This window comes from Gopherus flavomarginatus, chromosome 6 (genome assembly GCF_025201925.1).
Source record: "Gopherus flavomarginatus isolate rGopFla2 chromosome 6, rGopFla2.mat.asm, whole genome shotgun sequence".
NCBI classification, from domain to species: domain Eukaryota; kingdom Metazoa; phylum Chordata; order Testudines; family Testudinidae; genus Gopherus; species Gopherus flavomarginatus.
Window position 1 is genome coordinate 119,006,600 of NC_066622.1, and position 12,884 is coordinate 119,019,483.

Consider the following 12,884-nt stretch of genomic DNA (forward strand, 5'->3'; position numbering starts at 1 on the left):
ATCAGTCTTCAGGCAGTGCTTTGCATTCCCATTCCTTACTCTCTCAACTTGGATAAGGAGACAGTAGGATTATACTGCCCAACTCTACCCCCTTTGGCTAAATCAAGAGGATACTGATGGACTCTGAAAGGACACCTGCATTATACTGCTTGGCTGGAAGTATGTTCACCATGATTCAGGCCTTGAGGATAGTTAAGTGGGGAAGCATTAATGGATCTGTAGGGCATTGAGTGGGTGTGGGGGGGATTTCAGATGAAGTGGCCTCAAGTTGAGGGGAAGAAGTGATCATCAGCGTGTGTTCTATAATGTAACTAAAAGAAATGTTAACCCTTGGCTTGATTAGCTAAATAATAGCATGGAATGGCTTGGAATTTTTGCCCTTCTGATGAACAGTTTTCTAGGTTACTAGAAATTTAACTCAAGGTCGTCATGCAGAAAAATGATGTAGCCTCAATGTAACATATAAATGCTGAATAATAGTGAGTGTGCAATTCGCTGCTGGAAAGCTAGAGCTCATAAACACTAGTGAGAGAGCAGAAATCAGTTTCAATACAATTCTTCACAATCTTGAGCGTTCACTTAACAGTGTCAGATGTCAAGCAGAGATGAGACAGGAAGAATCTGCATTTCTTAAGCCATGTAAAATGTTGCTAGGACTTTGTGAACCATTACCTTTTACTTACGACACAGAGACTAGAAATTCTGGTACATACCACAGCTTGATAAGCCACCAGCCATTCTAAAACCTTGATCAAGAAAAGGTGAGTTGAAAGAAGGGTTCATTTCTAAGGACCCTACTGTGCAAGGTGTGTTTCTTGGAACAGCTAGAGTCTAAAAAGGAGAAACATGCTGAACCTTGTAATCAGAGACTCATTTTTCCTTATTATTAATATTTACATGGCACCATCATTTTGCAAGGCAGCTTACATAGATTTTAAAAATAGATTTGAGTCCAGATTGAAATCAATGGGAGTTAGGTGCCTTAACCTACTCTTTGAAGGTCTGAGTCTTGATCCCTACCACAAGGAGCTCAAAATCTGAACCAGATTCCTATTGACTTAAATGTTCTTTGGATCGGACTTTTAGTCAAGAGAGCAAGTAGAATGTTGCAAAATACTAATAATATCTGTAATGACAGTTGAGGAAATTAGGCTAAAAGTTTCTAACAGATGCAAACCAGGCATAGAGCAATTTAAGATTGCCCTTGGTGGATTTAAGATTGTTTATGTGATTTGTTTTCTATTTGGGGTAAATCTTGTCCTTTAATAAATGGATAACATTTCTCAACAGATACTTGCCTGTGAAGTGAAAATCCATGCTACATGTAGCATGGATTCTATGATAGCAAAAATCCAAAAAAACCTTTTTCCTCAGAGAACTAGCAAATTCCATAATTAAGATAGGATATTTCATGTGTTGACTGTCATCAAAGCAGCACCACTAGCTACAGCCCTCTGTGCTCAGCAGCATCTGATTTAGAGTGAGATTCTCTCTTTGATCCAGATTGGTTTTGTGAAGCAGAACATGTTGATCATCTTGTGGATTTACAGTAAAACTTTAGTAGTTAAGGTAGGACACATTTTGCAAGGATACCTGTGCTTCATGCCATGGATATTTTCCATTTTAGAATTGCTTCTCACAATGGGGGTGGGATCTGATGTAGGTGTCCATATTTATGCTACTCAGGGCTGGCGCTTCCATTAGGTGACCTTAGGCGGTCGCCTAGGGCGCCAGGATTTGGGGGGCGGCATTTTGTGTGCTCACAGGGCACACGGGAGCTTCTGGTTCCACTCCTGTCGCGCCGCTGAAGAAGGACCTTCTGCCGATGTGCTGCGGAAAACAGTGGCAGGCAATTGAGCAGCTCAATGACTGCCGCTGTCACCTGCGGCATTTCAGCAGAGGGTCCTTCTTCGGCGGCATGATGGGAGCGGAACTGGAAGCTCCTGCGCTTCCCGTGGGGAGCGCACAAAATGCCACCCCCCGAATTCTGCCTAGGGCGCCAAAAACCCTGGTGCTGCTCCTGATGCTACTTGGGCATAGGTGCTGGAATTAGAGGTGCTGCTGCACCCTCTGGCTTGAAGTGGTTTCCATCATATACAGGGTTTACAGTTCAATGGCTCTCAGCAACTTCACTATACAAAGTGTTCCAGTATCCCAGTACTTAAATGGAGCCAGGATTTGATCCTAACTTTTTGATACCTATGATGATCTTGTGGTTAAGCACTGGACTAAGACTCATGAGATTGGGGTCAGTTCCTGGCTCTGTCACGGAGCTTCTGTGTCTTACCTTGGACAAATCACCTAATTGCATGGTGCCTCAATTTTCCCTCTGGAAAAAGGAGATAATACTGCCTCATCTCATGGTGGGGTTGGGACATAAACATTAGCAAGTGCTCAGATACAACAGTCATAGATAAGATGCAGGTATCAAAAAATAACACTTCTTTTGAAATGACTATAGATGGCAAATACAACGTAAATTATCAGTGTGACAATATAACACATTGATTGGCTCTGCATGGGTGGAAAAACTATTACAAATTTTACAAAGCCACAGACTGTAATTTACTAGCAAAATACTGGGCAACAGCAAGTAAAGAAAATTGCATCTCTCTGTGGCATTTATCACAGTTTTTATAGCTCTTAGCTAAAGTGCAATGACCACACTGTAACTAGAAAGAGTCCACAAAGGTCCATAACTGTCTTGTTTACCAGAGGCCCTACCCCTTCCAACCCTTTTCCCTGTAACAACCTGACCAGGATGGTGATAGTGACTGTGAAATGCTCAGGGAGATTAGAGAGGCTATAAAATTAAAAAAACTCAATAATGGGGGATTGACTGGGAACATGTCACCTCAGGACGGGATGCAGAGATAACGTTTCTTGACACCTTAAATGACTGCGTCTTCGAGCAGCTAGTCCTGGAACCCACAAGAGGAAAGGCATTCTTGAGCTAGAAGTTCTTACAGGGAAAAGGGTTGGAAGGGGTAGGACCTCTGGTAAACAGACAGTTATAGATCTTCATGGACTCTTTCTAGTTAAATTGTGGTTATAGTTCTGGAAGCTAGTTCTGGAAGGTAAACATGGAGAGTCATATTTTGTGCTGACTCAATGCTACTCCAATGTCTACAGCCTAAGTCAGCACAGAATTTGGCCAAACAAATCTACAGCCTGTGGCAGCTAGTCTCAAAAGGCTCTTCCTTTCTTCCTTCCCTTTCACAAAGACCCCCTTTTATATAGACCATCAAAGCTGGGACTCTGTTTTTCTCCTTTTCAAACAGATCTAAAATGGCTAATCCTTAAGTTTAAATCATGTCATTTAAATAGATTGTTAAATACTGTCTCTGTGAAAACATCTTTTTATACCTAAGCAAAAAGGTCATGTTCACCTAGACTGATAGCACTACACAGACAACACACCTGTATTGAAGCATAGAGGGACTGTTGGTAAACAAGGGCTATTTTTTGTATGGAGGTATGAAAATAAACAGAATGCAACTTTCAGTCAGGTTATGGGAAAGTGAAATTGCTGTACAGAGGGTGCGGATAAGTTACCCTGTAAACTTTTGTTACTTATTTGTTCAATTGGGAAACTATAAAAACACGTCTTAAAAATTTGATCCCCATGTTCTGGAAAAGGGGTTTGAGAATGTTTTATTTTTATTGTTTCTATGCTGCAAATGTGATCAGAAAAGCCTCCAGTTTAACTCAGGCTGAGGAACTGGATGGCAAAAAATCTGCCAGATCATTCAGCCCTTCTTCCTGTTAGTAAAGCACATTAAAAATATTTTGTCTTGTTTAATTTAAAATGTTCCAAGCAATGGAGCTTTCGCAACTTCCTGTAAGAGTTTACCTGTCAGGGAAATTTCCCAGATATCCAGCCTAAGTTTCCCTTTCTTAATATCACCCTATAGCTTGTAGTTAGTTACCCCCTTCTGTTATACTAAATTAATATTCTTTCTTGGTGTTTGTTTAGTACACTAGATTGAGCCCCAATTCAGCAGAACATTTAAGCTCATGCTAAGAACATGTGAACTCTCACACCTTTTCTCCAAGTGTAGACATACCCTTAGTGTGTGTGATCATGTATCCCTCTTGGCATTGGACCTAGCAATGATAATAGCTACCTTCTCTTCTAGCTCAAAAGGCATAGGCCTATGCTTTAGATGCCAAAGGTCTCAGGGTTCACTCCTTGCTGACATCTGTGGTATTTGCATCTACATGTCCATGGTTTATGAGTATATTCTATGTATATTTTGTAATGGTTCCTACATCCTCTTTTAATTGTTAAATGTAGCCTAGTTACTCATGCATAATATGCATCTTAATTATTTAATTGCATTCTGTCCCAGGAAGAAGTCCAACTATATGCTAGATGCAATCCACTTTTTACCAGCAGAAAATATTACTGTTAAAACGTGTATTTTGGGGATGGATTTTAGCAGCAATCTGAGCAGACATATCCTTGAGCCTCTCTAAACCTCTGCTTCTGCCTTCATCTGATGTGTTTCTGCCTTTGGATTTGAGCAACGACCACTTCCTGGAAGGAAACACTGAATGAGAGGGGAAAGGAAGGGGAAAACCAGTGTTCTTAACCCCTAATCCATGGGGATTCTGAGTGTTCATTCAGATTTTCTTCTCTTTTTGGAATCCTAATTCCAGAGTATTAATGTCATGTGGCATGTTTCTGAGATGGGCCAGAGGTGAAATCCTGGTGGTTTATTTGCTATGGGCAAGATTCTGCCACCTTTACTTGGTGAGAATTCTGTGGTTTCTCACAGAGATTACTCCAATCCCTTTAAATCAACCTCTTAGTGGGCTTGTTGACTGGAAGACTCCTGTGGTAGCAGATCATCTGCTCCTGCCACAGGTCCACCTGTCCCTGCACACAACTCTGCAAGTGGACTATACAGGGTGTGCATGTCCCTTGCACAGCCTCTCCACAGCCTAATCTCTGCCCTCCTTGCACAGTAGACCATTGCTCTGAACCTTTAAAAGGAGCGGTGTGCTCTGATCTTAGTCCCCATTTGTGCATGTCATAAAACCATGACATAATTCAGCATTGTCAGTGTCTCTGCTCAAGGAAGGTTCAAAGCTAGATTAGCAGGGGTTAGGACTGAGGTATGTTGGCAAAAGGGGTATGGGAAAGCTCGCAGGAGTGACAGTCTGGTATTGACACCTCCTCATCAATTATTGGGAGTGGACCACATCCACCCTGGTTGAATTGGCTTTGTCAGCACTGGTTTTCCACTAGTAAGGTAACTCTCTTCTCTTCATGTGTCAGTATACTAATGCCTGCATCTGTAATGTTCACTCCATGCATCTGAAGAAGTGGGTTTTTTTACCCATAAAAGCTTATGTCCAAATAAATATGTTAGTCTTGAAGGTGCTACCAGGCTCCTCGTTGTTTTAGTCTGATCCATATTCCTGTGATCGTGCCAGGACTCTCCCTCAGTGGCCTCACTTTCAGGAGTATATAATTCACTCATATTTTGTTTAGTAAAAGAAGTGGAGCGAGGGAATAGCAAAGGCCTGAATAATTTTCTAGTGCAAAGGAGAAAAATAGTATCCCACTGCACCGTATTTAGGATGGGTCTGATGAGCCAAATATTTGAAAGGGGATCAGAATATGCCAGCAGGAGTCACTCTAAGCCTCCTAATGGAAATTTAGGAAGTTAACAGAAGTCTTCAAAATAATCAAAGATTGAGATGAATCATTTAATTGCAGGTGATAATGAACGTTTAAAGAACACCAGTATCAGTAAGTTCTGCAGCATTCTTGATCATTTATTTTACTTCTGCATGATCTGGTTGCCTTTTGATTTTATTAACTCATTTAAAAAAATATAATAAAGCTATTTCCTGGGACAAAGACTACATCTGTCCTCCAGACTGAAAGAACAAAAGTCTGGAGCAGTGTGTATCAAGTTGCCTCAAATTTCTTAATCTCATTACCCTGCAGCAATATCTGTTGGGAGTAGTGAGTGGACCCAGGTATTTCCCTACTGTTACTTGCTATTCCTAATTGTTGGCATCATCAGTGGGACCCATCTTTAGTAGAAGATCAGGGTTAACTGTTAGTATTCTGAGAATGATGTATCTAGAATAATAAAAAGATTCCAATATGCGTTGGTGATGGTGTATTAGAATTGTACGAGCACACACAAGTCCAAGACCTAATTGTACAGATAAAGCCTTTAATTATTTTTATTTTACCTTGTGATACAAGCTTCATTGGTTAACTGCTTAGACCTCAATGAACAGTCAGAAAAGCCACAAACTAAAAAGTCTGGCCTGTTTGTAATAGTAAATATAATGAATACACGAGTGATCAAAGTGTAATGGTTCAGAGAGTTTTAAATTATAAACGAGAGTAAATAAAACAGGTTTGTGCTTCATAATATAATCTTTTTACTTTAAAAACCCCTCTGTAACATGTAAAGTTGATTTCATTACCTTGGATAAAGCAAACACAACGTAGATCAGAAGAGCAAGTAATGCCAATTTCGAAAATGTGCCTGAAAACATAAATTCACTCATCCATAGATAATTCTAATTAGGAATTGTTTACTATAAATAAAGCCTGGATGCCTGACCTAAAGACAGCTTATATATGGGTACTTAAAATGTTCTGCTGGACAATAGCAAACAGCAAAGCATCACTAACGTATTATGAATGCTGCTTCAGGTTAACGAAAACACCCCCGCTCCCCAGAACTTTAAACTGATGGGGGGAAGGATGCTCAAATACCACGAATCAGAAAAGCCACGACTCCCCCCTCCCTCCTTGAAGGAACCTGAAAGGAACTTTGACTGATGGGCGCCAGTGACTGCGGCTGCCCTGGGAAATCAGAACCGAGCAGCGCATGTGGTGTGATGCAATGAACCACCACCCTCTCGAAGAAAGCCGAGGCAAGCCGATGGCCCGGTTTTGCACTCCGAAACATGCTGCCTGGCTTTGTGGGTGGATGCCCCAGTGCAGCACATTACCCGGCCGGACTCCCTGGAGCTGAGGCTGCACGTTGCAGACTGCCCAGAGCAGAACGCCCTCTAGCTAAAGCCAGGCTGAAGACACTGACAAGCCACCCTCCACCCCCCATCTGACACTGAGAAAAGCAGCTCCCAGCCCTGCCACCAAAGCTACAGTGTCTGCGCTGCACACGCTGAAGTCATAATGCTGTAGACGCCAACTGATGAACAGGCTGTAATTGCAATAAAATGTAACCTTGATGAGGCTTCGAGGGCAGCAGCGCAGCCCTGCCCTTTGGTGCGTTTTAAAGGGACTAGTTGAAAACAGTTCAGGAAGTGACAAGCCTATTTCCTCTCTGTTAGCAGATCGGTACGAAGCACTCCAGATCCAGCAGGGGAGTCTTGCGGGCTTCTTCTGGAGACGGATGCTGCAAACCGTACCAAGGAGCCCCAGAGCCGGGTGCTGGAGGATGGGGACTTAATACAAAGAGACAGAGTAAGAGAGCCCGCCAGATGGGTCGCTTTCTTAATTACATGCTGGGCATTCGCCTTGTCTCCTCTCCCCTTTTCCCCATTCCCCTCCCAGTGGTCTGGCCCTGAGCAGATATTGTTGCAATGTGTAAAATAGTAGAGCTGGGACACTTTTATTCTCTTCTTGGAGAGAGAGCGAAAGAGAGACTGGCCTGATGGCTTGAGGTGGAAGCTATTTATTTTTTGTTTCTCTTTGTGCTTGACTGGCTCGCCTGCAACTGAAGGGATGGGACAGGGAAGTGCCCGGGTGAAGCCAAACGAAGCAAGCAAGGGAGCAGGGTCCCACTGAAAGTCTGGTCTTTGCATCCAGAAAAAAGGCAGAGCGAGCGAGCCAGGGGTGATTGATCCTGCGGTATTCGGTTAATCCGGTTTCTAACTTCATCTTTCTCGGCTGTCATTACAGAGCTGTTAGGGCAGAGCGAAGAGGAGGGGGATGCTGTAGGGAGGGGGGCGGCAGCTTTCCGAAAAGTTTCGGCATTATTACCAGACGGCGCTTTTGTTGATTGAACTTTGCAGTTAGCCCAGAGATCTGGACGCCGAGCCGCGCAGTTTTGTTTTGGTTTATTACTGTTGGACAGCTCGGAACCAAGCTGTGGCTGCTGCTCGCCAGTGGGAATTGCAAATCCAATCCTCTGTGATTGGATTTGTTGCTCTTCTGTTTGTGCTGGTTAAAAATTGCATGCTTTGCATTTGCACATGGCGATAGGATCCGTCCTTGGAAGGTTCTTGTAAAGTCACATTTTTGTAATACGCCATTGATTTGTCTGTCCCAGGGAGTTTATTCCCCAAGCTTGATGGCTTTTCTCGGAGGGTTAGAAGAAAGAAGTAAATCTGACCATAAACAGGCTTGCGAAGCTGACATGCGTTCTGTTGTCTGAGTGCTTTATAGTCTACTCCATAACATTTGTCCACAGTGCTCTAGATATGTATGTAGGGCCCACTGTATACTGTAGCAGCAATATTTTCTGCAGCTACTTTAACTTGTAACTCAGGCGTGATATTGCTGTGCTGAAATACAGCTCCTCAGCTCCTCAGTGTGTGTTTTAGACATACTGTACTTTGATGAACAAAGAACAGCTCTTAGCTCCCTATGATAAATGGTAGTCGGCCTCCTACAGGCTATACTCTCGAGCACTATATATACATTATGTTCTTTGACTATAGGGTACACACTAGTAATCTGTACATTTTAACTTTAGGTGCATGCGTGTCAGTGCTTTTTACAAACCAGTGTAAACTTTCCTATATTCAAAGCAAGTTAGTGCTATGGTTGGCTGTTGTCAAATATGATGTTAGGATTTATTGCTCCCTTATCTTTTTTGGGGTTGTCTTAAGGCCAGTACAAATGTTTTCTGTATGCTGACAGAGATATTCAAATAGCTTTTCCTCATTAAAACATGATAGCATACTTCCATGTGACTTCCTTGCATATGTACTAATAGCTGTACTCATTGGTAATAGCAGACTGATTTCTTGCTGTGCCTACTTACAGCAGGCAAATAGATGGCAGCAACATTAACTGGCCCATATGGTATATGATCTTGTTAGCCGAGAAAATCATGTATGTGAGAACACATTAGTAATTCTGACAAAAGTAACAGCTAGTCTTGTGAAATTATTATATTTGTTGTCAATTTTGTCATAGGCTCTGATTTCATCTTAATTTTAATACACTCGGTGACAAACCTGGTGCAGCTAAGATTTGAGACTGGGTTATTTAACGTGTTAATACTCTGTGCACCTTTTCCACCATAAAATAAGTTGGGAATGGAAACAAACTGTGTGTGTCTCTCCATATTTGTATTACTACCCATTTTTTTGATCATGGGTATATTGTATCTTTGCTGAAATGATGTAAGATTGTGCTTTCATTTGTACTCCCAGCGGAACAGTGCATACAGACTGCCCTGAGTTCAGGAGACTTTAGTGGTGAGTTGGCTATAGAGAAGCTGTATCATGCTATAAAACCAAGCAAACTATAATGGTGAAGCTGGCATGTGCTGAGAGAATGGCATCCATTAGGTGCTTTAATGTACATTTGTTGCAGGAAAAACAGACAAATTCAAGACAAATTTATATAGCATAGCCAATGAGGGTTGGGGATGGAGTTACCCTTCGAGAGTTTGGGCTGTAGTGAACAACCGTTTCTCTTGTGTTAGAATTAGTATGCTCTGCCTGTGTAATTTTTTTTCTGAATGTATCAATTTATTCCACTGTCCTTCCAGACTGGGAGTAATGGTTAGCACAGCTGAAACCAGAAAGTTCAAACCACCAGCTACAAAACTTTGATCCACCTAGCTGTACCAGAACTTAAATGCACAGCAGGACGGACGTTTGACTGAACTTATTGCATTGACACACTTGCCAGCGTCACCTTTAGCCATTTACAACTTTTCCCTTCAATGAGTCCCTCATTTCTTCACATTGTTTCTTCCTGTTGGTAGCCATATTGTAGAATTTTACTTCCTGATACCAGGGGTGAGGGGCTTATTTAAGTATTATTAGGTGAATCAGTCCAACAGAGGGTAATGAAAAGTAATTTGACTACCTTTATAGAGAAGTCCAAAGGAATTGAATACATGTGGGTTTTACGTACATTTAATTGGGTTCTGTAGAAATTACTCTACAAATCTATGAAGTAGTTTAGCCATCCTACAGCGAACTATAGCAAGGATACGTTTCTCCACTTAATTGTATGGGATTGTTCAAAATACCTACAGAGAGGTTATCATTTTCTTTGTATTGTTTAAGACTTTTCTCCTCAGGAGTCTTAAAAGATTTAATTTCCTTGACATCAAATAATATATATGGCGTTTGTAATAGAGTGCAAGGTCATGCACAATGAGTAGTTCAAAGGATTCATTTTCCATGCAGCCAGCATATATATCTTTAGCAGTCTTCAGCTGGATTTGTAGTTTGGAAATGTACCCATCTGCTTAAAAATCCCTCTAATGTGACATAAAAAAAAAGGTAGCCATAATTTGTTATATAACATGCTGATAAACTCAGCTTCAGCTGGAGATTCAAACCAGATGTGGATGTTTTCTTTTTAAATGCTCAAACAACAGTAAGAGTATATTTTGACAAATTAAAAGCTACTTGCAAATGGCACAGGTAACATCTTGAAATAACCATCTTTATAAAAATACTGAAGACTTTGAGTGGCTTTACATTTTCTTCTTCTGTCCTATTTAGTTCCATCACCTTTTAGCCAGATTCTTCATCCCTCTCATGAAGGAGCCATTTTCTAAACAGCAGTGATGCATATGGCATCTGCATGGCCTGGTCTGCTCAGCTCTGTCCCTCTCCTGGCAGCACAGCTATGATTTCTGAACAATACACAGAATATTAGAGTACAGAATGGGTCACTGTAATGGTTCTCAGCTAACAAAGTACCCAGTCCTGTAAGATAATGAGTGCCTTCAACCTGCGACTGATCTAGGACTAAATATTTACTAAAAAACAGAAAATTTACGACAGGATTTCTGTAGAAAATTTTTGAGTTGCTCAAAAAAACAAATTCTTTTTGAAAAATGTTATCAAAATTTTCAAAATCTGAATGCTTTGATCAGCTCTAATATTTACTAAGTGGGGCCTGAGCCCACTGTAATTTTTGGGAGGAATATTCCACATTTGGAGAGAAAGAAGGAACATTTCTTTGTCATAAAAAAATTAAAATAAAGGCACAGTGTGTGAAGTGTGTATGTAGGTGAGAGAGAGAAAGTTTGCAAGGGGTTGCAGACCTGGCCCCTCAAATTGAACCAGATGGATGAAGGGCACACTTTAAGTACTGTCTTACCAAAGATGCTGCTCCTAAATTCTGATAGCTTCTCCCCCCCCCACTCCCTTGTTTTCAGACCACTTTAAGCAGCACTGCTAAGGCTGTTTGAAGCTGCTCAGAGGTTGGAATGTTAGAAGTAGCCCTGATGTACCTGCATTAATAGACAGAAAGCAGGTGGGGGCAGTCAAAGGTGCATGATAAGTGCCATTTACTATGTGCTTCAAACAGCTGCCATTTTTAAAAAACCGTCTGCCATACAAATGTTTCTTTCTTTCACCATCAGAGGTAGAATTTCCCTCCTCAAATTAAACTGGCTTTAGAATGGCTACTGAAGACACACTGTGCTACATACATTCACAGAACAAGATGATCCACAGCAGGAATTGCTTGCACTCTTTTACATTTCAAAAGTGGGAAGGCAATTTTTGTTTTTGAATCTCCAGATTAAAATTTTTTTGTTTCCAGGTCAGATCTAAAAGAGGAGGGGTTATATTTTCTGGGTCTGGTTTGGTTACAGGCCCGGTTTCAGAGGACAACTTATACGAGACTTCTATCTTATAAGGCAGATATCTTGTGAGAAAATCTCAGTTATACAACACTATCTAATCTGAACCTAGACCTGAATCATAGTCCTGACCGATCTCTGAACCTGATCCCTAGTATAAATGAATCAATATCTGATCCACTGCCTTCTATAGCTCAGAATAAGTATATATAGGCTGAGCACGCAGTGTACAAATCAGAATTGATTTAGGCTAGGGTTCTGATATATACATCTATATCGGGTAGGCAATGTATGGCACACGTGCCGAAGGCGGCACACAAGCTGATTTTAAGTGGCACTCACACTGCCCGGGTCCTGGCCACCGGTCCAGGGGGCTCTGCATTTTAATTTAATTTTATATGAAGCTTCTTAAACATTTTGAAAACTTTATTTACTTTACATACAACAATAGTTTAGTTATATATTATAGGCTTATAGAGAGACCTAAAAAACATTAAAATGTATTACCCGCACGCGAACCCTTAAATTAGAGTGAATAAATGAAGACTCGGCACACCACTTCTGAAAGGTTGCCAACTCGTGATCTATATTATACAATCTATTAAAATTATATATGTAATTATTTATATAATTTTAGTGTATTTTTTCAATATAACGGGTTATGATTCAGTTTCAACAACTTAAATGGCACAGTAAGGCATACAACTTTTGCCAGAATCAATCTATAATAGATTTGTGAGAACAGGTTTAAAGAAGCTTTTCCAGTGCATGAATAGAGGTGTAACTGTGTTTTATACAATGTGTCCATTTTATATTACTGTTCAAAAGTTCTGGTTTTGTGACAGGCTGCTACATATTTTGAGGCTGTTTCTTCTATCCTTTCCTTTGTCCCAAAGTTCTACAGGGTTTCCCTCACTCTGTAGAGGAAACTCCTTAGCTATTTCTGAGAGTGGACAAAGGAAATATATTTTCTGTGTTTTTCCTACAAAATCCCAGTTAAAGAAAGAAAAACGAAACAAACTAACAAAACCAATTTGAATGGTCTGATTCGCACCCTTTCACACTGATGTGAAATTAACTTAATTTGAGTGCTTTGTG

The 12,884-nt window shown here is 40.9% G+C and overlaps 1 protein-coding gene across 3 annotated transcripts in view; it reads left to right on the forward strand.

Moving 5' to 3' along the window:
- Nucleotides 1–12,884, forward strand: part of EEF1AKMT2 (EEF1A lysine methyltransferase 2) — a 60,734-nt gene that overhangs the window by 19,221 nt on the left and 28,629 nt on the right. For 2 of the 3 annotated variants that reach the window (XM_050959733.1, XM_050959732.1), the window contains exon 6: nt 7,333–7,465. The exons of the other annotated variant lie outside the window; for it this stretch is intronic. In XM_050959733.1, coding sequence (XP_050815690.1) covers nt 7,333–7,451 — 119 coding nt within the window. In that variant the 3' untranslated portion in view covers nt 7,452–7,465. The remainder of the gene's footprint in view (nt 1–7,332; nt 7,466–12,884) is intronic. 3 annotated transcript variants of the gene reach the window in all.